Below are 27,308 nucleotides of genomic sequence, written 5' to 3' on the forward strand. Positions count from 1 at the left end.
GGTTAGGTTACATTTATGTAAATCATATACAGTTCCTTGGTATATACAGGGCGTTACAAAAATTATCTTTCCCAATTTTAAATACACTTTGAATACCCACTGCAACAAAGAATCATCGCCGAATGCCGGAAAATAATTGTCAGCGTACAAACATACCTACAGACGGAAAAAATGTTCTTTTTCAAAAGTTGATCTAAAACGCAGACATTTCATGAAATTTTGACACTTAGCTCAAGCTAGAAAACTGAAAATCTGTTCAGAAGATGAACCAATAGTGCACCAAGCGGTTGAACCGCTTTAAGGGAGACGTCCGCTGAGCGTTATGTTGAAGGGTGAAATTATTTTAGATGTTTCAGAACCAGTTGCTCCAACGTTTTGGAGAATAATCCCAGCGCACTCTCTTATTAAGTCAAAACCTGTCGGAAAGAACAACACGATATTCCGAAGCGGTGAAGCTGGAAGGGGTGGCGTATTTAGCACTATAGTAGATAAACGGAAGTGCTATTGCATCATTCCAGAAAAGCAAAGCCAAAATGAGAATGAGAAAATGTTTAGGCCACAGAGAACAAGTTACAAGCTATTGACATGAAGTACTTATAAAGCGTGGACGGAATTAACGGAATCCATAAGATGTGAAATGAAGCAAAGAATTAGAAGGGCACAGGAATTAATCGAAGGAAAGCAGTTAAGATGCTTTGGATATCTATTCTGCAAAGAATGAGACACAAAAGACCTAGAAAAACATACAGGGATAAGGTTACAAAAGTATTGGAGAAGATCATGGATAGCAGCAGTGAAACTGTAAAAAATAAGAATTAATTTTCGTTCTTACATTCGTAGCTCTCCATTGTATCTTTTTGTGACTAGAAGATCTATATAAACGAAAAATTCCAAATGACGTTTTCATTTTCCTTAGCTTAAACGGCTTAAAATGCACAATTTCCGTTAACACCTTTTACAGGCATTTTTCTGAGGATCTGAATCTACAATCAGAATTTCCCTAAGACGCTAGATGCAGGAACTACAGGCTCCTACTTTCTTATGGACGCAATATTGAATTTTTATAGAATGAGATAGACACAAAAAAAGAAATTCATTTGAATGCATCGCGATGTTGGTACTGTCCAAATTAAAATGGATTTTAAGATACGCAACCAATCATTAATCAACGCCTACACACTTGCCCCATCAAAATTACATAAGTAAAAATAAAACTTGTGAGAAAGATTTTATTTCTATAAATCTTATACGTTCTAATATTTAGTATTTACAAAATGCACACATATTTCTGTTAATACAACATTTGAAATCACACTTAACCATGAAGTAATGATGTTTTACTTTTCTTATTTTTTAATTAACATCGAAATTAAACTGTCAGTTTTCGCTAGTTGCAATTTTTGGCTGCGCTTCAACATAATATGCATAGTAATTAGCATTTAATACAAAAGTATTTAATAAAATTTATTAAAAACAGCTAATAAACAATTTTAACCCTTTTATTTACTTAGTACATTATTGCACAGCAACGTTCAGTTTTTAGAAATTTCAAAATTATGCGACGAACATACTGTACAATAATCATATTAGTAAGATAACAGTCGTAATTACAACTATTACACCATATATTAATTAACAATTAGTTTATACGAACTGGTCTTTATGAAATAAAGCGACGTTTGTGCATTAATAGATCAAACAAATTAAGTATCGGTGTCTATGTACAGGGTGATGCATTCGTAGAACCATATTTGACATTAATAATTATCTTTCGGGTAGGTTTGTTACTAATGAATCACACTGCATAAACAGTACAATCGGCAGTTTTATCAAAAATTATCTCAATATAAATAATATATTAAAATTAGGCTTTCCAATTAATTTTTTACATCATTTAATAACATAATTTGCACACGCCGGCCTCGCTATTCGACTAAATTTAGCACACAATAATTGATATAAATCGCCGACGTGTACGAAATTCATTATTTTAAAAATAGATCACAATTACCCACGTTATTTACCTTTTTTTTTAAATATTCGCATCAAACTCCGTCATTACGGCCTTCGATAAGCAATAGCCAACAAAATAGAGATGTCGCACTGAGTGTGTATGTTTTTTTTTTAGAGAATTATGCACTTGCGTTTAGGTTTCACTTGCATTACCGGACAGAGGACCGCCCTTATCGCCTCGTCGAATACCGTCTTCAGGCCCTTTTGCGTTAAAGCCGAACACTCCAAATACTTTACCGCACTAATTTCTTTCGCCATAGCTAAGCCCTGAAAAGAAGCGTCTTTGTGAATGATTTCACGAGGACATTAGTGTCTTATTTCTACTAAAAATAGCAATTAATTGCATTTCATATCTTTCAAATAATTCGGATAAATCCGCACTCGTGGCATAAGAACATTTTATGGAGTAAACCAGATTTAAAAGCTACAGATAGCTCATGAGATAGGAAAAATAGTTGGGTGGTATAATATTCAAGCATGTATCCATCCCACAATAGTATTCAAATAACATAAATATACGGGAGTCAACAAGAATATTACGCCCCCATATGAAACAAACAAGAACCCCCCACCCATCGCACAAGCCGATTACAACAATCGTAATTAATTCAATCGAGTTCAATCACTTTCCTGCGAATTGTTAAAATTATAAAACGCTACGATGTGAAAAAATTCCTCTCCCTACGTAACCACACAAAATTTACCCTGTGGAAAATTCTACCTACATTACCCAAAATTGACCTACCCTAAATTATGTAAACATCCTGTATACTAATCTTAAATTAACCACTAACAAATGATAACTAACTGTGAAGTCAAAACAGGATAATATTAATCGAGATATAAGGAAATTTCCCAACTACAGAAACAAGTGACACTGAAAAACAAGTGACACTTCAGTTCAAAAAAAAATTTTGAAATCTATTAATCTCACCAATGAAAAATTGGGAGCTTACTGAAATCACCCATTTTACCGGATGTTTACGTTTTAAGGTCCCAGGCGTCCAAAAAAGTGCTGTGTGTGTGCATGTGGCATGATTCTAGTAAACAAGGTTCAGCCGAAACTACCCGATCGATTTGGTTGAATTTGGAACAGATTTTCCCTTAAATGCTCTTGATGTGGGGGTTTTATTAAAGAAATTTTATTGTTCATGCATATTACTATTATTAACACTTACTAAAATAAAATAAATTAAAAAAAACATGTTATACATTTTTGAAATCAGATAATATGCATGAACAATCGAATTTTTTTAATAAAAACCGGAATTTAACTAAAATTAATGTTCCAATTGACTAAAATGTCACTCAAAATGTTTTTTTTTAATTTTTAACTTTTTTGGTTTTTTTAAACGTTATAAATATTTGAAATCACGGTTTTTTTCTCTATCAGATGACAAACTTTAAAATGGCTCCCATATGAAAAACAAAAGTTAGTATCAATATAAAATTAATTATTAATGATAACGAAAATTTATCTCCATAATCTAAAAGAACAAAAAAAGTTCCCCAAGAAAGTCTGTTTGGTTGATAAACACCTCCCCAAATAACAATTTTAAAGCCAAAAATCAAAAACGTCAATTATGATGTTTTTTGCCATATTTATTAAACTTTAGAGATGGGGGTAAATTTTGTTTCTTGATTTGACCATTTAACGAGCCATTTAACCAACTCTCTATCTATGCTAATAAGCGAGATCCCTATACTTAACTCGAAATATGATGATACACCCTGTATAGGTATAATAATAATAAGTAAGTACAGAATGTCTTATTTTCGACACTTTTATAGGGTATCTCCGTAATTGTTAGTGCCAATAGGTGGTCTTGTTGGGTCAAACTGAAAATGGTAAATTCAAAATTGAAAACGTTTTTAAAATATACTAAATAAATAAAAAATTATGGCTTTCATTACGACCCTTATCTTCTTGGTTAAAAGATACACTGAAAAATGTTTATGAAAAGTAAGTATACAGGGTTAAGTAAAAAAGTTATCAGATATAACTTTACTTTTTAAATGGAACGCCCTGTATTATTTAATAATCTAAAAATGTAGCATACACTAGGGATGATATTCAAAAAAGATTTAAAAAAAATGATTTGAAAAATACAAAATTTCGAAATTTTTTTTGAATCTTTAGGGTTTTTAAATCTATTTGAATCAATATGTTTTAATTTTGTTAGTGCTACATTTTGGAAAAGAGAATTTAATATGATAGTTTTTGATGAAAATATATATGGTCATCAATTTAAAAAATGAGGTACAGGGGAAAATCAAAAACGTCAATTATGATATTTTTCGCCAAATTTATGAAACGTTAGAGAATGATTGATTCATAATATCTAGAAAGATGTTGCTTACAAGTTCCTTTATTATGACTTATAATGACTGTTGAATTATCAGCAGTTTTCGAAATAAGTAGTGACAGATAAAAACCTATAGGACATAGGAAACCTCATTTGTTTTTAGTGGAACGCCCTGTATATTTTATTCGAAAAAGAGCATATTAAATTCGCTTTCCAAAATTATAACACTAAAGAAATTTAAACAAATTCAATATTAGTTCGAAAAGATTTTTTTTAAACATTTTTTTAATTTTTTGTTTTTTTTATCATTCATTTGAACCATTCTCAAATTTTTTAAATTATTTTTTAATCATTTTGAATTTTTTTAATATTATCCCTATTTAATGTGTAAAATTTAAAATGCTACCGTTTTAGAATTTAAAATATACAGGGTGTTATATCTAAAAAATGAGGGTAGGTCCTTATTTTCAAAAGGGCAGATTACTCAGCAAGTACTTTTGTAATAATTTTTTCGTGACTCTTGGGTCATTCTGATATTGACAATGTTTGATTTTCTCTCGTATCTCTTAAAGTGAGCGAAATTTTCAAGTTTTGATTGTGCCACTTGGGATTGACCCAAAAAGAGCACATGTCGCCTATAATAAAAACTGTTTTGATACTCTCTATTGACTTTTAAGAAATTCAGTTGTTGGATTGTTCGCTAAAATTTTGGAAATTTTTCTATATCCCAATCCCATTCAGTGATAATTATGCGAAAGATACAACACGCATGAAAGATCGACTACGAGAGTGACTCATGCTGGAATTTGGGCCACACTGGAGATGCAATTGAGATCTCGAGCCATAATTTTAAAAGGCACTCTCTGCTTTTTTACTAAACACTAAGCACGATTGCGTATTATAGAATCAATAGTACCAATTCCATTGTTTAAAGTATTTTTGCTATTTAGCGAAATACAATTGGATTATTTAAGTGTATTTAATGGATTTTATGGGGTAATTAAAAGGATTTGAGTGTATGTAATAGGATCTAACTTATTTATTGGATTTAAATGTATTTATCTCGGTATTTATTAAATATATACAGTGCGTTCGATATCAGAGGGTCACCTCAATATCTCTTTTACGATACGAATACAAGATACGAAAAATTTAGCAAATATAATTTTATGTGACATTACGATACTATACTACCTGTAGTGATTCAGTTGAAAATGTATACCTATCTTAAGCAATAAAAAAATTCAAATCACAAATTTAAGGAAAAACATTGCACTTCCGTCCCTTTTGATGTGGTCAGGAAAGAATATTGAGCCAGGAAGTGGCTCGGTGCCACAAAGATAGCAGTAATTATCAGACCAAGAATTTCACACTCGATGATTAAGCCATTTCACATTTTAATATCTTATGCAACACGGTAAATGGAAATATCCGAGACAGAAATATGCACTTTATTAAAATTTTACGACATACTCACTTGTGGATACGTAATTGGCGCTAGTTTTTTATCTTTTAATTTTTCAATGGTCGCCCTATCGTCGCGCAGATCCAACTTGGTACCTACTAAAATAATTGGTGTGCTCGGGCAGTGGTGTCTCACTTCCGGGTACCACTAAAAAGAAACTGCGTTAATTTGCGAAACGTACGCCGTCTAGTTAGCTTAATTAAGTTTGTAATCAGTTCAAAAGTTTAACATCAGATTAAACTCAGTCGGGAAAAGAAGACTAAAAAATTGAATCATCATTGTGAATCACTTCCTAATTAGATTTATAGAAACTCTCCTTACCTTTGCCCGAACGTTTTCAAAGGATGCAGGATTAACTAGAGAGAAACAGATGAGAAAGACGTCGGTCTGGGGGTACGACAACGGACGTAACCTATCGTAATCTTCTTGACCGGCCGTATCCCACAGGCCTAAATTGATCGGTTTGCCGTCCACCATTACATTCGCCGAGTAGTTGTCGAATACTGTCGGAATGTACTCGCCGGGGAATGCGTTCGTCGTGTAGCTGATCAAGAGACATGTTTTTCCGACGGCACTGAAAAACGAATATTATTTATACACTCGACATTGAACATTATGACACAATTTTTATAAATAAGCAAAGGCTTAAAACTTATTTTAAAAAATTGGTTCATTTTCCGATCGCGCCTATCCTTTATCTTTTTCTAGCTCAAGGTAAACAGAGGGAACATACATCTGGGATAAGTTCTCGAAAATTAAGCATATGATTACCGCACATATAAAAGAAAAACTCACCCATCGCCCACGACGACACATTTAATCGCCTGCATTTTGTATTTAAATTAAATTACGCTGTCGGTAAGAACTAATAAGATAAGAGTAGATGGGTGTGTAACTTCCAATTACACAAGGCCACAATACTTAAATTAATGTGAAATGTTTATTACTGCACGTGCTGCACATTTCCCACACTATTTATTCCACCTCCGACCGTACTCTTTTTGCACTGCAATGGATTTAAAAGAGGCACTTCCCTTCGATTTTTATTTAAAGAAAACAAACCCACACGTAGAAGTGAGCAAAAATAAACTGTCCACCGCTGTCACTTCCGCTATCTATTTTACCGACAGATAACCACAAGACAACCTTTGCCCCTTGCTTTGGCCGCATTCTGTAATTCATTACCATACACACCATGCGTCTCAAACAATGCCAATGTTCCGGTAAAAATACGCTTTGTGTGCACCGGCACTTACTTTGCTTCTAGGGAACATTTCGGGTCCTTGAATTCACGCAATAATTATCCATATATGGTAAACCTACACGAGTCATAGTAGTAGAGCAAAAGTCCGTATTTGTATTCCAAACACGCCAGACCGCCGCGGGTTTTTCCCATAAAAGCAAAGAGTACCCTACCCAGAGCAATGGTGGGACTAAGCTTAGGATGGTTTGTTGGTTAGCAACGCGCAATAAACCTTAATTGTGTTTCTATTGGCTATTTCTAAACGATTTTTGATAATGATTGTATAAACTATAAACCCACTAATAAGACATCCAACGGTACAGAGAATAGTATTGTATGTGGCCTAACAAATTTTATTTATTTATTTTTTAAACGGTTTTGGTTCATTTTGATTATCATAAAAATTATTCTATTTGAAACATTTGTTCAAATAAGGCACTAACAGACACAAATTAAAAAAATTGATGACATTTAGAACCTAAATGAGTCAAAAGAACATTTAAATTTTGAATAATCAAAGAATATGAGGGACCCCTAAATCCCAGTGGCACACAGGCCCACAAACGTCTTGCTACGCTACTGCGAACGCTTGTTGGTTTTGATTCATAAGTGCGAACAATCTGTATTGTTTTGTAAATTTTTTTTGCACCACCGTGTACATTACTTTCAATGATACAGTTTTGGAATATGGAATGCTGCCCCTCTCATAACCTAAAATGTGACATAAATGGCGTCAGAGGTAAATACTGAAAATGTAAATACTGCAGATGTAGAGGAAGTAAATACACCAGAGACACAAAAGGAACCTCCATTAGAAGAAAATTGGGTACTGAAGCCAGAGCAGGAAGCACAAGACTCCACCCCGCAAAGTGCAGATCACAAGGACAACATCCACTATGAAGATGGTGTTGCCGTATTTACTGACCCAGAATCGAAATACCAATACACCTGGTCCACTGAGAAGGAAGAGTGGGTGCTTCGTGACAGCAGAACGTATGGGTTCGAAGACGATACACACACATACACAGACAGCGATGGTGTCAAATACTTTTGGGACACTCAGAAGAATGCGTGGTTTCCGAAACTGGATGACGAGTTTATGGCAATGTATCAACTGAACTATGGATTCGTCCAGAACGAACAGGCGCCCCCTAAAGCAGACGAAGTTATCACCAAGGAAGTGGAGAAAAAACCCGAGAAGGTCGAGCAAGCACCCAAACGTAAGGCACCGCCTCCTGAGCCGACGTGGTTCGATGTAGACGACGAGCATAACACCAACGTGTACGTCACCAACCTTCCGTTGTCCCTGACCGAAGACGAGTTTGTTGAATTCATGCAGAAATGTGGACTCGTAATGAGAGATCTATCGACGGGCAAAATGAAGGTGAAACTGTACATAGATCCCGAAACGAAATCCTTCAAGGGTGACGCCCTATGCACGTACATTCGGATAGAATCGGTAAACCTGGCGTTACAGTTACTTGACGGTTCCGATCTAAAAGGGAACAAGGTGAAACTTGAACGTGCAAAGTTTCAAATGAAAGGAGCCTTCGATCCTAAGCTAAAGCCGAAGAAACGCAAGAAGAAGGAGAGGGAGAAGCTGAAGCGTATGCAGGAGAAACTATTCGATTGGAGACCGGAGAAGATGCGCGGCGAAAGGGCGAAGCACGAGAAGGTCGTCATTTTAACCAACGTATTTGTACCGAGCATGTTTGATGCCGATGTCAGCTTAATTTTGGAGATTCAACAGGATTTACGGGAGGAATGTTCCAAGTGCGGCACAGTGAAGAAGGTCATCATGTACGATCAACATCCGGAAGGTGTGGCCCAAGTTAATATGAAAGAACCAGAGGAGGCCGATGCTGTAGTTCAATTGTTGAATGGAAGGTGGTTTGGGAAGAGAAAATTATTCGCAGAAATATGGGATGGGAGGACCAAATACAAAATTGCCGAGACGGATTCGCAGATTACTCAGAGGATTGAGAAGTGGGATAAATTTCTGGAAGGCGAAGAAAGTACAGCAAACGATGGTGCTCAGAAGACCAATACTGATAATTAATTATTTATTGTTAGTATTTAGATTTAGGATTAATTACCAATAACGTTATTGAATTTGTTTGTAAATGAAATCTAGGCTTATATCGCATTGTTATAGCTACTTTTCACATAAAACATTTAGAATGTAATTGAAAGTAAGACCTTATTTATACTGTCCTATTTTTTCCCCGATGGCAGGGTCTTAAGTGGGTGCATGCCCACTCTAATGACTATTTATTAAAAACACTGCTTGGAACCATTATTAAAATGAAAAAGACTAAATTTTCTCACTTGTACAGACTACAGAATAGTTTTTTTGAAATCTAAGAAAATATATTTTAAATAGGAGCTTTTTGTACACAAAAGTTAAAAAGGTCCCAAGGAAAAAAATGATCAAAGTCGTTGTCTGAGATGGAAGGGACCGCATTTTTTTGTATCGGTATTCTATTAGCCAGTTTTGCCTCCATCTTGTCAAAGACTACCACAGTCCCTTTGTCAGTACCCACTTCTGACGTCCCCACAATCATAAAATCCGCCATTTTTGTGGATTCCGCTAAAACCGCTCCACAAAGTAGCACTAAATTTTTGTGGCATTTCTCATAGCTCGGTTTCTATTGGCGACACGAGAAAGAGAGACCACGATTCGAGCTTTCAGAAATTTTAAATCGCGTGACAAAATTCGCAGCGGAGAATGAGTTTTTAGCGTCCGAAATCGACTACCCCTCGAAGACCACCGCGCTTTGCAAAAGGGGTTCCCCCCATGATGATCGCTACTGTCAAGCTGTCATTATGGCATGATACTATTATCATGTTACCAGTAATTCGTTTGTCACCCAGTGACGTCATTATAGATGCGCTCGCGTGCGCATGAGCATATCTGATTATTATAGTATCATGGGTTCCCCCGGGCCCGTTTCCAGAGTGAAGTGGCAGGGGTAGCGGATATTTTTCTAGGGGGGGGGGGGGGCTTAAGAAATTTGTGATAAACCAGCGCACATGCTACTCAAAACAGAATTATTGGAAAATTCGAAAGCGTTCGTGAGATAATGTAGGTACCTACATAGACGGACGGACGCACGGACAGAAAGTCCAAAATCATGAGCTCGCTTTTTGTCGCTCGTTACTAAAAGTTGGAATTACGTTAACTTTAATTAAAGAGCCCGTCTGGGTACATGATAACCCGCGAACGGACTGGAATTTTCAAATTCCGTTTTCAGTAGGTAATAGGTATTTAATTAAATTTTGATCATGTAGACTTTTTGTCCGTTCGTCTGTGTCTGTGTCCTCAGAGCCTTTATAGTTTTGATCCATCCGTCCGTCCGTGTATATAACTCTTTTTCAAAGTGCCCGACCGGATATTTCAATTTTTTGACCGCAGACTTTAAAGTTTTTAATTTGCAGATGTTGCACTTCCCAAAATCTGTACTTTCAAGCAGTTTCTAAGAGCTTAAAATTTCAAAAATTCAATTTTAAAGACTCATTAGCTCTGTTAAGCAAGAGTATTAAATTTTGACCTTTTTAATGCAGATATTTCTTGGTCGCAAACTATAAAAGCTTTCAAATGGCTGGGTCGTAAACTACAGAGCTTTTCATTTGCAGAATTTGCAGGCATAAGGTTTCAATCTTTCGAAAACTTAAACAAATGCAAAGGAAAGGTGTATCTTTAGTGCAGAAATTATTAATTTACCTAGATGGGTGCAGTTCAAAATTCGATTTTTGAGAGTAAGACACTTGGAAATATGTGAAAGGGTTACCTTCATTTGTGCGAGGATCACGTCTACGTCCATAAGCTTCTTCGTTTCCTTGTATACCTGCACGGATAGGACAGAGTTGTGAGAGCCGGCGTGTTTGCGAAAAACCCACGTTCCCAATCTTCACACCAATGAATAGCTGAAATAGCATTTGTCATGTCATTCGGGATTTAAAAGTTCATGGAAACAAACCATTTTTTTCCGTACGAAGTTAGACGAGTTTACGGCGAATCCGCGGATCGGCAAATTTCATTCATCCAAAACCTTTTTCTGAAATTTTCTTCAATTAGGAAACGACACAGTAGGTGAGACGACATACCAGGAGCAAAAAGGTGAACTTTCCTACTTCTATTCTTTGTTTCACAACCGTGGGTGGATGGATATGGTTTAAACACGTACTGATCCATGCCAGGATGACATCGGCTATTGGTGCGCTCCAAACTAGCGCACTGTGGTGAGGGGAAAAGCGTGGCTGTGTAATGATGTGTAACCACCAATTACAGAAGAGTAAAAGTAATTCAATTTTTAAATAAAGGTGGAGGTGGGGCGTTGGCCATCCGCAGGTGGCTCAAGTAGTCCCACTGAACCCCCGAAAGCTCACTTACCGTTTTATGGTACCAGTGATCTATAGCATTCTTCTAAGTTAAGGAGGAGCTTAGAAAGATTGCCATATCTCTTCCAGTACCGAAAACACTACCACTACACATACACTATTTCCGACGCGGTTTGGTATTCGTTCCGAGACGGCGCGGGCGTGCGTTTTATGCGTAGACGTAATTTTAGATTATACAACCGGATACAAGCACCAAATTCTTCATCAAGCTTTCCGAGACCATAACAAACAATTTACGATGGGTTACCATTTCGAGGTGCCAGTGGGAACCTTTTTTATGAGTTCGAATCCCCGAAACTTGACATTTTGTCATTTTTCCTCTCTACAATTTTGTGGGCGGTGACGACCTCTAAAATGGTAATGGCGAAATGTCAATTTTCAGGGGTTCGAATCTTTATAATAAAGATTCCCACTGATGACCCCTCGAAGTGACAATCCTTCGGAAATTGTTAGGGTTTCGGGAAGCTTCATTCATGCATTCGTGGTGCTTGTATCCGGCTGTTAAATATATTTTCATTAAGGGACCTCAGTATAGAAGTATAGCGTATGCAACGTGAGCGCAGTATAGCTTAGTAAGTTCATTTCAGTTAACGTCAGAGTAGAAAAATATAGAAGCAGATCATCGAACATCGTTTCAAATGAATTATAAAGTAATTTAATCACTCACCTTTCGTTAACTGGCCTTCGTGTAATAATAAGTGAGGTATAACAGTCCCCAGGACATTCAACTTGGTAACAGAAGCCTTGGATGCAATCATTGCCCACAGTCAAATTCGCAAAAATCAATGTACTTCACAAAATTGGTGTGGCTATAAACTTATAGTCATACCGATTAATGTAACGTAAATTGAATGATGTCGCGGGAGAGACCAATCGAAAAATCATTGCAGTCAAACTTAAGTCATCAAGTTGATAGGCCCGGAAGGGGCGATTATCACTCACTTAGTACTACAATATGAAAGCCAGTTACAATTAGTCGTTGATCTTCTTTTTAAACACTTTAATGCACTTCACTGCTAAATAGGTACATAAAAAAATGCAACAGCCCATGCATATAAAAGAAAGATCCTACCTTTATAAGGCTGCTCTTCTGGAACCTGAAACAAAAAATACATGAGAAAGGTGGAAAACATGTTACTACTAAAAAAGTTTACTTCTAGGGGTATCAATGATCGCTCGGAGTTCTAATATGACCCTAAGTAAGGGTTTGTTACCAACCGTCATATTCGCATATCTCAGCTTTGTTGAATGGAACACCCTATATAGGTTTCTGCCATTAATAATGTGCTATACTTATCCTCAATAGTTTTCGAAGTTTCTTGATTTTCATAATTATAAATAATAGTACAGAATTAAATAATTATTCATGCAATAAAACACACAATGGGGGGCAATGTAGGCCTACATTTTATAACAAAATTACACGGCGACGAAATTTAGAGAGTCGATTTTCCAATGAATTTATTTATTTATTTATTTATTGGTGGAATTGAAGATTTTCTTTTCTACGAAGTTTAAGTTCTGTAGAGCATTGTTTTCATAATAAGTTCTAGGGGTTTGAAGACGAGATGTTGCAGTAACTAGGTCAAAATGGGTATCTTAATTGGCCTTGTTAACTCCAAACCGCTTCATATAAGCGTGAGGTCATTCGGTAGTAGGTGATACCCACTGTGGCTCTAGTTACTGCGTCATCTCGTTTCCAGACATCCGGAGTCAATTATGAAAACTGCTCTACAGAAATTTAAAAAAACGCAGCACTTCCACCAATGCTTACAATTTTACTCTTAAAATTCCATTAGCGAAACAATTAAGTAATTGGAAAATCGACATTCTAAATTTCGACACCCTTTAATTTTTTCTACGATATGTAATGCCCTTCAATCTCCAAAAATGTCAACTTTACCTCTCTATAACATTCGAAAAAATAAATTCAAATTTAGAGCTACCGTTACAGTATTTGTTAAAAACATTGATGTGTTTAGTTTATAAAATTGTGTGCTTTGTGCATTTGTTTGTACGAATAATTATTTAATTATTTATTATTTATAACATTATTACTGAACATTGTTCTATTAAAATGTTCATCTAGTTTTAACTAAATGCAAATAAATGATATGAAGCCTGAAATCAAAATTGAAAATGCGATTTTTGTATTGTATTCGAATTTTCCTTGAAACTAAAACTTTTTCGTTGGTTTTACACATACTAAATAAAGAATTTCATGTATAACTAAAAATTAGAATCAAAAATAGAGTGTCCCATTTAAAAAATTTAAAACTTTTTGGCCCCTTAATTTGTGAGTGCACACTGTATGATTCAACATATCTTCAAAATATGGAGAATGTACCATATCATTACACTATAGAGCAATAACACTCCGCGCAATCGTTAACTTACCCTATTCCTAAGTTACATGAGAAGTGAAAAAGTGCTGACAACCCTTTTTTAAAAGTGACACTCACCCTTTAGCCTTATTTGTTGAATCTCGCCTGGAAGTGACACTAACCATGGGAGGGAACAGCACTCGTCGACGTCGACTACTGGCCAACCGGAATGATGTGGTATAAGCACGCACTATCTGAAAAAAGAAATGTTATAAATCACCTAATGGGTTTAGCAAGAAAATGCGTTATCGATAAGCAATATACTGCACTAATGGAGTGGAGAGAATGATCCAAAACGGCTTGGAAGTACTCACCTCGTTCAATTGAACTTTTGGGATGGTTCGGGTGTAGACTTGAATCCGATCTGATCCCTCGTAGAGGCCGATGGTGGACCTTGGCCAGTGGATGAAGATGGCGCTGTGAACTATTGATGAGATTAGTACGGCCACGAAGAAAAAAATTGCGCTACGTTAAAAGTGACAACTTACTTTAGCATTATTAATTGTGTCTCATCTGGAAGGAACACTAAGTACGGAAGGGAAACGCACTCGTTGACGAACTGGATTGGTGTGGTATGGGTATCTTCATTACCAATTACTGAAAAGAGGAATATTATAAATTACTCCTAATTTAAAAATTAATCTTCAAAATTTTTGGAGTTTTAAAGATATAGTGAGTATTCCTAATCAATATACTTTTATAGGAGCAGTACATGTATAATTACACTATTTTGGGTCTACGTTAGATCATGTGTGGAATGAAAATCTAAAGATTTGGTAAAAGAAAATTACGCCTACGGTTTGGGTATACTCACCTTGTTCGATTGAACTTTGACATTGTTGATCGAGGGTAGACTTTGGTCCATCTCAGGGGTTGATAATGGTAAATCTTGAACCGTGGGTACAGATGGCGCTGTGAACATTCGATGATATTAGTACGACCACCAAAGTATACTCGTAAGGCGCGTTCGCCTATGTATAACGATTTAATTACTAACCTTCCTTTAAAAACCAGTAAACCGATTTCGTGTAATTAATAATAAAAAGACTATGACCATCCTCAAAGACATTCACCTTGAGAACGGAATAATTAGCTGCAATACTTCTTTATACTCAAGACTTGCAAAGAAAATCCATTTACTTTACGAAACTGGTATGGCTATGAAATCATAGTCATACTGATTTACGTATAGTGAACCGATTAACGTCGAGAAAATGATCATTCAAAGATTCATTGCAGCTAATCTTACGTCGCCAAAATGAGGGCTGAGAAGACGATCACAATCCATTTAGAATTAGACCAAGAAAATCGGCTAAAATTAATCGTCGATGTTCACTTTAATCACTTTGTGCACTATTCACTTTTCCCCCACTCCTAAATACATAAAAAATAAAGAAACCCATGCATAAAAACGAAAAATCCTACCTTTATAAGGCCGTCCTTCGGGAATCTGGAACAAAAGAATTTAATTAATCCAGGATTTTCTCAGAAACCCTTAAGGGGAAATTGGGCTAAAAAAATGATTTTTTAGATTTTACTGTGAATATTACGTTCATAAAAAATTGAAAATTTACCCTTAGCCTTATTAATCCGGACTTGCCTGGGGGAGTCGGCACGCAGAAGTTCGTGGAAACAGGCATGGCAAGTTGGTGGTAACTGCAAAGTCATAAAGTATGCATTACAATAAGGAACTCTAATGTTATGTTCGGGCTGTTTCGTAATTTTTGTGAAAAATGAACAAGTTACTTGATTTACAAAGGAGTAACTTTGATCAATATGTGACGGTAAGAAAATTCAAAGGTTCTGGGCGATGTATGTAGGTTTATTATTAAAAACAATGACGCACTTACCTCACTCGCCTGAATCGTGTACAAAAGAAGCAAGGCTGGTGTGGTCCTGCATCCTCACCAGAGATGGAGATCGCGCCCAATGTCTTGAAGTAGGACGCTATGAACAAACGAAAAGAAAAGTAAGTAGCGTTCATTCTCTTTTAAAGCGATTATCGGCTCTGTTCTCTTATTAACCAATTATATTATTGATTGAACGAAATATTAATAAGCGAACACGGGCCTTGTCACTACTTACCTGCCGTCAAAAGTTAATTTTCGTGAAATACTAAATGTGTTGTGACTGCCCTCCAAGTTACCCAATCAAGTAACGGAAGAATTGATAAAAAATAAACTAGTTAATACTGCGAGAAAGATCACTCGAAGAATCATTGCAGTCAGTCTTACGCTAGCAAGATGATAGGTTTGGACGAGGGCCACAGCTCACTTAGTATTACATTGCGAAAATCAACTAAAATCATACCTACCTTTTCTTCGTTTCAATCACTATATTCACTTTTCACTCCCCCCTTGCTAGATACATAAAAAAAGAAAATACCATCACCCATGCACCGAAAAAGAAAAATCCTACCTTTATAAGGCTGCCCTTCTGGAATCTGAAACAAAAAAAACAAACGTAAGTTCAAAAGCAAGCGATGGGGGATCTTAGATTACTAACATAGCATCAAAAAGTCAAAAAATCATCCCTTCCGGATGACAAAAATAGAAGAACGTATACGTATTTCTGGCACGCTACGAAATTTGAAACTTAACAGCACATTCCCGTAGAAATTTAGCTGAAGGCATATGCAGATTGAAGGGGGCACAGACGGAAATATTTATATAACTGAAATTCAAGTTAATAGCACTCACCAGTACAAATGAAGTCGTAAGTATGGATTGTAATGATAGAGGCCCGTTAAGATTTAAATTTTGTAATTTTTTTCTCGAATTTTCGTTGCAAATGTGATAGATTTTGAGTTTACGGGTAGATGCGCTTAGGTTTTGAATATTTTTGAAAATTGTAGGGTGTCGAAATGAAGAAAGTGCCTTCATTTATACAAAATTTCAATTTAATTGCACCTTTCCGTAAACATTTTGCTGTAAACATGAGTATCTAGAAGCACAGATCGACGGACATTTTTTTGCACGTTTTTGATTATAAAATTTCAACCCAAATGCAAAAAATGAGCAGAAGGCAATGATAGGTAGTATAAGTTTTTTTTACAAAATTTCAAGTTAGCTCTTCCTTCCGGTAAAAATGTATCAAATGGCACGGGTAACAAACGGAATATATACAGGTTTAATTTATTTCTTTAGGAAGCACGGTGTTATAAAAATTTAGAAAAAAACCTCTCATTAATAAGGAAGTTGGGCCTGCTCATGCGCAACCTATATTTTCAAAAAGTGCACATAATAGGCAATGACCCAAAAAGTTAACCGTGGTTTCCACAATTTTATTTCTCTCTATCAATGTATTTAACCGATTTTTGATTCATATTTTGGGTGCTTTAATCCATGAAGTTTTGGTTAGTCAAAAATCAAATCGCAACAAAACGTAAAAAGAGCACAATAAACGGCAAACATGTAAAATAATGAAAAACTAAAGAATCGATTTTTTGCTATAACGTCTTTGTAAGAGACACCCAGACACAAAAAATTGTTTCCTTGGTGCCTCGACACCATAACGAACCAAATAGCAAAAAAGTAGCTCTTAAGACAAAGACCTGAAAGGGGCACAGCCGAAGGGACGGGCAGACGGACTCATGGACAGGCGCACAAAGTGGACACAAAAGCACATTTTTGATCTTTGTGAAAATGCGCTAAGCCCTTAGCTCTGCGTACGAGCAATCTATTTTCTGACATACGTTTTCAATTTTCTTTTATAAGAAGCATCTCTTAAAATTTCATAAAAATTGGTTAACAAATACAAAAATCGAATTTGCGCATAAGCAATCAATTTTTACCATCCGTACGCTAGTAAGGGAAGCATTGCATAATGGTAAAAAAATGCCCCCCTCCACTTTTTTAATAGAAATACACGTTTTGAATCACCAGGAATCCGTGGAAATTTCGGGAAATTAATGCCTTCCAAGAAACCCACGTCCCAAAGGTCAAGTCTCTATCTTCAGCATGCGCAATCGCCCTTTGTGAGTACCCTCTTCCGATCTTGAGGTATAAGGGAATATACCCGATTACGATAAGAGGTCGAGGAGGAGACTATGGTTGGTAGAAATTAATTCCTTTCGTTGAGACCTTTCATTAGAGTACCATGAAGGATAAAAGCAAACCACTCCCCCCACCCCCCTCAGACCCCGTCGCTCACTGATCTCGAAAAATAGTCACACGGCAAAGTTATAGTTTGTACAAAGCAATTTATTTCGTTGAGACCTTTCATTAGAATACCCTGAAGGGTAGAACATGTGCCCCCCCCCCCCCCCAAATTTCCTAAAGTTTAACTTAGCACCACTAAAGGCATGCGTATGCAAAATCTGAGACCAATTGGTTGTCGTATGTAAAAGCTATGCACGTTTTACTTTCAAAAGCAGCATCTCAGGAAATAATTCATGGGGGGGCCCCCCTTTTAGATAGCGAAATTTGATGGCCGTCTTGCACACCTTCAAGGTATAGGCTACCTACTGCAAAAAAATAGGACCATTCCCCTAGAAGTAGTTCAAAACGGTAGAAGTGGGTCCGAACGGGCGGACGGACAAAACGCAAACCGAGACGCAAACAACAGCAAATTTTTTTTAATTCTTAAAAAATGCGCTAAAAAGCATTTATTACAGCAGAAACCGTGAAGAAACATGATTTTATGCTGTATTAGAAAAGAGACGGGGAGCTATTGAAGTTTTTTTAAATGAACTCACCTCTGCTTGTGGGAAAAACCGGCACAAAATATAGGTTAATTTTTAGCATTGAGAACGTTTTGGGCCAATACGATACTGTCGCTTCAAGAAAGACGCAGATTTTACGTAGACTCATTTTTGCCAACATTTGGACTTTTTAATAAAAGTCATATAAAATAACTGATTGCAACTTTTTGATTAAAAAAAGTGCATTTATATTTTTTGCTTATTCGCCGCGGTTTTTGAAATTGTTGAACCTTGTATGGACAGTGCTCGTACAGCGCAAAATTTGACACTTTTTCCCATGAAAAAGTACAATTTACCTTTAAATAGAAAATATACGCGATTATTTAGAAACACCTTTTTAATTTAACTTCGAAACGGCCACAGGTGCGTTAGTGACGTGGCGCGTTATCTTTGAACACGTGTTGCATGTAACACAAAAATCTCCAATTTTATACTAATTTAGTAATTAAAACGATGGAAAAAATGGATACCTACAATGCGTTTTAATTTAGTCAAATAATCAATAATTACTTTTTTGTAATTTTACCTCATCCCATGTGTGTATCAATAAAAAATGATTCTTTTTGGAGATTACGCTCCAAAACCACCGTTTCAAAAAACAAATCTACCATAAAAGGGTTGCGCAAACACATTTTTGAATTTTCCTTCGCTTTTAGGGGTACGGATACCCTTTGGTTACCGGTAGGTAACTGTAGTTTTTTGAGGTAGCTATATTTTTTACTAAGTAGGGTTTCGTCTGAATTAAAAAAGTAAGAAAACTCACCCCTAAGCCTTAATAATTCAGTCTCTCCAAGGGAAAAACCATTACCATTTACCATTGGAAGAAGACACTTACACTACACTGCCGCACTATTCGAATTATCGTACGATACTGGATATTGGGAATTTTGAGGTAGATGTGAAATAGGTATAGGCAGAGAAAAAGCGCCTTATCGGACTTCTTAAGCAGAGGTCAATTTCGCGCACACGCCGCTATCTGTAATCGGCGTTGCAGCCAGAAATTTATTCGCAAATTTAGAAAACAATTTTTGATTAATCATTTTAGGTACAGTTCGATCTAAAGAAATAAAATTATTCAATTTTGGTTTTAGAATATTTTTCTAAATGCGCAAAGAAGCAATTGCGACCACCAATTGACTTGAAATTTTGTTCAAACTTGTTTACAGAAATGGGCGCAAATAACCTGAAATGAAAAAACTCTTTTTATGAAATAGCGTACTTCTTTGTACAGTATTAAATGCAAAAAGGACTCTTTTATAAAATTTCAGGTTATTTGCACGTTCTAACGTGTACCAGATTTGCTTCAAATCGGTTCAGCCGTTTAGCCGTAAATGAGAGTACAGACAGACAGACCAACACACCGATCGACATGATCGTGATTTTGTTTGATTCGGATTCCTGGCCCTTCAAACGGGTATTTCTGTCCAAAAAGTTGGGGGAATAAAATAAACTCACCATTAAATCAGGAAGACCGGCCGGCAGAAACCTTTGCTACAAATACCGGCTGCAATTTAGTTTAATTTTTAGCATTGGACACATTTTGGGCCAATACGTTACTGCCGCAAGCACCGACGCAAGTAGCAGATTTTACGCAGACTCATTTTTGCTAACCTTTAGAAACGAATAAAAGGCGTCAAGAGAACCGATTGCACCTTTTTGGCAAAAAAAGCGCATTTATATTTTTTGCTTATTTGCGGCATTTTTTGAAATTGAAATTTGAGATTTTTTGCCATAAAAAAATTCAATTTAGATACCTATAAATGTCAGAAATATACGCAATCATTTTGAAGCAGTTTCGGAAATTATCTTCGTAACGACCACAGGTGCGTTAATGACGTGGCACGTTATCTTTGAACGCGTGTTGCATATAACAAGAAAATTTCCAATTTTATACCAATTTAGTAATTAAAACGATGGAAAGGAAGGACACCTGCACTCTTACAATGCATATTTAGTTTATTCAAATAATCAATAATTACTTTTTTTGGATTTTACGTCACCCCATGTGTGTATCAATAAAAACATGATTCTTTCTGGAGATTACGCCCCAAAGCCACCGCTTAAAAAAACAAATCTAGCATTAAAGGGTGGTGCAAACACATTTTTGAATTTTCCTTCGGTTTTAGGGATACCTTTTGGTTACCGGTAACCGTAGTTTTTTTGACGTAGGTACATTTTTTATTAAATCGTGTTTTACCTGATTTAAAAAAAGGAAGAAAACTCACCCCTAAGCCTTAATAATTCAGTCTCTCCAAGGGAAAAACCATTACCATTTACCATTGGAAGAAGACACTTACACTACACTACCGCACTATTCGAATTATCGTACGATACTGGATATTGGGAATTTTGAGGTAGATGTGAAATAGGTATAGGCAGAGAAAAAGCGCCTTATCGGACTTCTTGAGCAGAGGTCAATTTCGCGCACACGCCGCTATCTGTAATCGGCGTTGCAGCGAGAAATTTATTCGCAAATTTAGAAAACAATTTTTGATTAATCATTTTAGGTACAGTTCGATCTAAAGAAATAAAATTATTCAATTTTGGTTTTAAAATATTTTCCTAAATGCGCAAAGAAGCAATTGCGACAACGAATAGACTAAAAATTTTGTTCATACTTCTTTACAGAAATGGGTGCAAATAACCTGACATGGAAAAAAACTTTGTGTATGAAATAGCGTACTTCTTTGTACAATACTAAATGCAAAAAGGACTCTTTTATAAAATTTCAGGTTATTTGCACGTTCTAAATACGTGTACCAGATTTGGTTCAAATCGGTTCAGCCGTTTAGCGGCAAATGCGAATACAGACAAACAGACCGACAGACCGATCGACATCATCGAGATTTTGTTTGATTTGGATTCCTGGCGCTTCAAAACGTATTTCCGTCCAAAAAGTGGGGGATCATTTTTTAACTCAATAGGTACAATACCTTCCTTACTAACGTGCATTAATTGATAGAAGGTCAGAAGGGTAGAAATATTTTATTGTACATGGACGGGTACACATTCATTTAGTATGAATTCCTCGATTGCTAAATTTTGCGGCACTAGTGTCGCCTACTTTATAGCTTAAAATATGCTCTGGGCCCGCAGGGGTGTAGGGAAATATTTTTTGCTACAGGGTGGTCCAAATTCGTCACTCATAATTGGAATATGCGTAAGGGGGCAAGTTAAATGGAGGCACGCTCTATACTTTTACATAAATTTACAAGAAAAATTTCAAAATCAAATGCTACAGGTAACTAGTTAGATTTTAAATTTTTTTTGAAAATCTAAGGTGGTTTACCATTGAAAAAAACGGGAAATTTTACATGGGGATTAGTCGGAAATTAAAGTACTCGGCCTCAAAGGGGCTTTGTACTTCAATATTTCCCCGCTAGTAATGTCATTTTCCTGACTTTTATGTAAATAACTATTTCAAAGATATCAAACGCCTAGCAATTTTTTCTCGCCTTTCTGATGGGGCCCAAATGAAATACTAAGTGTTTAGTATAGGGTTGAGTATCACTGGTTTTGTAAGTTTCTTCTCTATCGAATGACATAAAAATTCAATATGGCGTCCATAAGAAATAAGAAAGTGAATGTGAGTTACTTATTCGAAACTCACGCCTGATAAAAATTTTATTTTAGCACCATCAGGAGGCTGAGAAACAATTACTAGGGGTTTGTTAAAACATTTTTTTGATATCTTTGAAAGTAAATGAACGCCAGCTCATTTTTGAAAATGACATTTTTCGATTTTTTGATCATAACTTCGTTGTTTCCAGAGTGTCAATAGACAACTGATTTTTTTAAACCCTGTATACTTTTCGTTGTTTCGATCTCATTTTTAAACCTCTGCATGGAGACCTATTTACATTTTGGTTTTTTGTCATGCGACCAAATTAATAATTTTTTTCCGAATAATTGCATACCGGGTGGTGCACGGTAAGTAGGAACATATAGGGATTTAACATGGGAAATTAGTTTTAGACAATATCCTGCCCTCCTATAGATTTTAGAGAAAAAACTGTAGAGTTTAAAGTTGTTCAGAATTAAAAGGTGCGTACAAAACTGTTTTTACGTTTTATTAAGCTTTTGGTATACCCGCAAAATTAAAAATAAATTTCAACATTTCTGTTATTAGTAGTTAATTTATTTTTAATTTTGCTGAATAAAACATGTAAAAACAGTTTTGTATGAACAACTTTAAACTCTACAGTTTTTTCTCTAAAATCTATAGGAGGGCAGGATATTGTTTAAAACTAATTTCCCATGCTAAATCCCTATGTTCCTACTTACCGTGCACCACCCGGTATAACCAAGCTCTAAATCGTAGCGACTTTGATTTTAAAGTTAAGAAATACATTTGATCAATAATGTTAATCTGAATAAAAGGAAACCTTTGGTAATGAGAATGTTGGATTTAGTGATACAGGGTGTTCACAAAAAATAGTTAAGTTTCTAAATTTCAAAGTGTCATAACTTTTTTTTTTCAAATGATACTTCCACTATTCTCTATTCGATAGTCCTTTGTGTGCTCTTCAATTTTTATGAGGGATGCCCTGTGCCTAAACCCCGTAGTTTTTAAGTTAATCAATATTTCTCACAGAAATACTTGCACATTAATTAATTATATGTTAATAAACAGGAGTAGGCCGTGATAATAAAAAACCAAAGAATGCCAGACAGTAAATAAATTAATTATCTGCTGCAAGTGTACTCCTTATTTCGTAGTAAAATCACATTATTTAAAAATACGAGTTAATCTTTTTCTAAATTCGCATTTTTAATTAATCTTATGTTACTATGAAATAGGGAGTACATTTGCAGCAAATCATAAACTTATGGCACTTATTTACTGTCTGGCATTCTTTGGTTTTTATTATCACGGTCTAAACCGGTTTATAAACATTTAATTAATTAATGTGTAACTATTTCTGTAAAAAATAATGAATAACCTAAATGCAGAGATTAAAAAATTACATCGAAACAACTAAAAATATACAAGATGTTCCATTAAAAAACATAAAAATGGGTCACCCTGTACATTCAAAAATAATTTCTGTAGATGCGGGTCGACATTTGCACAACAGGTTTTTTGATATTTTTTACAAGTATGAGGTAGGAAAAACCCGATGCAATGTTGCAGGACCCTGTACATACATCAGGGTGTTCATTTGAAAACTTCTCACCATGGATTTATAAAAAAAACGGATTAAAGGAAAAAGCGCCAAGACACGTCAAAAGATTTGTCAAGTGGGACAACTTTTTAACTTTTCACCCTCTGCTCCTCAGGGCCATTCCTTTACAAATTTTAAATGACAAGTGGTATCGAGTGATAGCTTGTTTGAAAGGTCTTTCGAAGTCCTTTATTTTGACGTTTGATATCTTAAAATCCGTCGATTCGCTTTCGAGAAAATTAGAAAAATCTTAGTTTAATTTAATCGACCTATCGACCTAACAAACGAAAATATCACTTATTTGTTGCTATGGGAAAGAAAGAATTTAATTTGTTGTAGTTACCTTTGTGACAAACTTGGGATAGTGAAAATTCATTTATTGATTCAGATTTTACTTCCAAAGTGGTTTACACATTAGCCGATAAAATTGGAAATTTATCTAACTTATGGAGTCCAAAATCAAATTAAATTCTTTCTGTTTTTAGCAACAAATAAGTGATATTTTCGGTTAAATAAATTAAAGAAACATTTTTCTAATTTCTCTCGAAACCCAATCGACCGATTAAAAAAAATCAAACGTCAAAATAAAGGACTTCGAAAAATCTTTCAAACAAGCTACCTATTACTCGATACCACTTCTCATTTAAAATGATTTTTAAGCGAATGACCCTGGGAGCAGAGGGTGGAAGGGGGTTTTGTTAAAAAGTTGTCCCCCTTGACAAATCTTTTGACGTGTCTCGGCGTTTTATTCCTTTAATTCGTTGTTTTTGATAAATCCGTGGTGGGAAGTTTTCAATGAACACCCTGTATAGTTATTCTTATATGTAGGGGGGGGGGCTGGCTCATAGCTCGATTATACAGGGGGGGGGAGGGGGGGGGTAAACATACAGTCAGCATGAAACTACATATCTAATCCTATGCAATATTTGTCTATTCGTTCGTTCTCTTATTTGTTCATACGGCCCACTGAATAGTTACTGAAAAGTGCCATTCACTTGATATTAAAAAAAAAAGAATCCTTTTAGTAATGGGTATAGTACGAGAGTAATACGTCAATTATTCAACACAAAGATTGGAATGATTTTCTTGTATGCTACTAATTATCGAAATGAACCTTTTTAATACATTGTAAAGTGACGTTGTACATGAGCGAGTACAGAAAAAGCGTTTCATATAATACCATTTACCTTTTTTCAGACATGGTAATTTCCATTGCACCGTTCAGCAACGATTTACGAACAGAGCGGACAAAATTGTACCGGGTGCGCTTTCATGTTTATTTAGGTACCCATTTATTACCGCAGAAATTACGAAGAAACATGCTGCATTTAGAAGAGAGACGTGGGAGCTATTGAAGCCCATTTAAAGATAAACAAACTCACCATCTGTTTGTCACTGGCAGAAACCTTTGCGATAAATACCGGCTGCGATTGTAGGTTAATTTTTAGCATTGAACACATGTTGAGCCAATACTTTGCTGCCGCATCAAGAAACGACGCAAGTAGCAAATTTTACGTAGACTCCTTTTTGCTAACCTTTAGAGTTTTTAATAAAAAATGGCATATAAGAGAACTGAATGCAACTTTTTGGCTAAAAAAAGGCCATTTATATTTTTTGCTTATTCGCCATGGTTTTTGAAATTGCTCGTACAGCCCAAAATTGGACATTTTTTGCTATAAAAAACTTCAATTCACCCATAAATGTCAGAAAATATACGCAACCATTTTGAAACAGTTTCTGAACGGCCACAGGTGCGTTAGTGACGTGGCACTTTATCTTTGAACACGTGTTGCATGTAACACGAAAATCTCCAATTTTATACTAATTTAGTAATTAAAACGATGGAAAACAAGGACCTACAATGCGTTTTTATGGTTTATTCAAATAATCAATAATTACCAACTTTGATTTTACATCACCCCATGCGTGTATCAACAAAAAATGATTCTTTTTGGAGATTACGCCCCAAAACCACCGCTTACAAAAACAAATCTACCATAAAGGGGTTGTGCAAACACATTTTTGAATTTTCCTTCGCTTTTAGGGGTACGGACACCCTTTGGTTACCGGTAACTGTAGTGTTTTTGAGGTAGATACATTTTTGATTAAGTCGGGGTTTCGCCTGAATTAAAAAAGAAGGAACACTCACCCTTAGCCTTAATGATTCAGTCTCTCCAAGGGGAAAACCATTACCATTTACCATTGGAAGAAGACACTTACACTACACTACCGCACCACTCGAATTCTCGTACGATACAGGATATTGGGAATTTTGATGTAGATGTGGTAGGGCAGCGGCAGAGAAAAAGCGCCTTATCGAACTTCTTGAGTAGAGATCAATTTCGCGCAGACGCTGCTATCTGTAATCGGCGTTGAAACCTGCACAAATTTAGAAAACATGTGTTGATTAATCGCTTCAAGTACAGTTGGACCCAAATGGCTTGTACTACCTATCTAATTTTGATTTTCAAAGCATTTTTCTAAATGGAAAAAGTAACAATTAGGACCACTTTATTCCTTTTCTGAAATTTTGGTAAAAGATCCCATACGTTTTCGTCCGCCGATCCTTCCGTCCGTCCGTCCGCCCAAGTCTTCGACTACTTTTTAGCGCATTTCCACAAAAATAAAAAAAAAATGCGCTATTGTGGCCACTTTGTCCGTCCGTCCGTCCGTCCGTCCGTCCGCTAACTTTGCGACGCTACTAGTTTTTTTATCTTAAGAGCTATTGTTCTACTTTTTTCGCTATTTGGTTCGTTATGGTGTCGAGTCTTGTACCAAGGAAGGAATTTTTTCTGTACCGCTTACAAAAAAAGTTATCGTAAAAAAAACAAAAAACCGTTTTTCACATGTTCCATAATTTTACACTTTTGCCGTTTATTAACGATCCTAGAGATCGTTTATAATTTTGCATTGCTATCTGTCGCCTGCCGGTTGGTCTCTCCGTCTGTTCCTTTGTCTGTCTGTCCATCTATCTGTCCGTGTGAACGATAACTTTGTTTAGAAATGTTCGATCGCTTTTACATCTCCGTTAGTTATGAACTGAATTGCATGAAATTCAATATGGGCATAGATTTAGCCATATAATACGCAATGCCAAAAGGTGAATCGAATCGATTCAAAATTCACAGTGCCCTTTTCGCATCTCGACCATTTATAAGCCGAATTGCAAACTTTTTTACTTATAAAAGTATTTGAATGAAATTTGATACATAGGCACTTGGAATAAAGGAAAATCAAACGCCAATTTCAAAATTTGGTTTTGCGCATGCGCAGTGTCAACTTTTTTATTTATGGAAGAATTTAAACGAAATTTGATACATAAGCACTTCGAATAAAGGAAAATCAAACGCCAATTTCAAAATTTGGTTTTGCGCATGCGCAGTGCCAACTTTTTTATTTATGGAAGAATTTAAACGAAATTGGATACATAGGCACTTGGGATAAAGGAAAATCAAACGCCAATTTCAAAATTTGGTTTTGCGCATGCGCAGTGCCAACTTTTTTATTTATTGAAGAATTTAAACGAAATTTGATACATAGGCACTTGGGATAAAGGAAAATCAAACGCCAATTTCAAAATTTGGTTTTGCGCATGCGCAGTGCCAACTTGTTTATTTATGGAAGAATTT

At 35.7% G+C, this 27,308-nt stretch overlaps 2 protein-coding genes and 1 long non-coding RNA gene across 3 annotated transcripts; 1 reads left to right on the forward strand and 2 right to left on the reverse strand.

The window, feature by feature from the left end:
- Positions 1–1,877: 1,877 nt before the first annotated feature.
- On the reverse strand, positions 1,878–6,903 carry LOC116177981 (ras-related protein Rac1). The gene is made up of 4 exons (XM_031497184.1): positions 6,580–6,903; positions 6,106–6,358; positions 5,797–5,931; positions 1,878–2,280 (listed from the first exon to the last, which is right to left on the reverse strand). Exons 1-4 carry the CDS (start codon positions 6,612–6,614, stop codon positions 2,125–2,127), a joined length of 579 nt encoding a protein of 192 aa, XP_031353044.1. The 5' UTR covers positions 6,615–6,903; the 3' UTR covers positions 1,878–2,124.
- Positions 6,904–7,721: 818 nt separating this feature from the next.
- Positions 7,722–9,219, forward strand: LOC116177982 (HIV Tat-specific factor 1 homolog). Its single transcript, XM_031497185.1, has one exon. The coding sequence runs from the start codon at positions 7,755–7,757 to the stop codon at positions 9,084–9,086; it is 1,332 nt and encodes a 443-aa protein (XP_031353045.1). The 5' UTR covers positions 7,722–7,754; the 3' UTR covers positions 9,087–9,219.
- Positions 9,220–10,824: 1,605 nt separating this feature from the next.
- LOC116177983 lies at positions 10,825–25,913 on the reverse strand. The gene is made up of 10 exons (XR_004146788.1): positions 25,829–25,913; positions 15,663–16,255; positions 15,387–15,468; positions 14,627–15,262; positions 14,301–14,409; positions 14,127–14,236; positions 13,891–14,006; positions 11,135–12,525; positions 11,008–11,085; positions 10,825–10,954 (listed from the first exon to the last, which is right to left on the reverse strand). It is a non-coding gene; the product is annotated as an uncharacterized LOC116177983 (long non-coding RNA).
- Between the last annotated feature and the right edge of the window lie 1,395 nt (positions 25,914–27,308).

Source organism: Photinus pyralis, unplaced genomic scaffold, assembly GCF_008802855.1.
Source record: "Photinus pyralis isolate 1611_PpyrPB1 unplaced genomic scaffold, Ppyr1.3 Ppyr1.4_LG8, whole genome shotgun sequence".
Taxonomy (NCBI): domain Eukaryota; kingdom Metazoa; phylum Arthropoda; class Insecta; order Coleoptera; family Lampyridae; genus Photinus; species Photinus pyralis.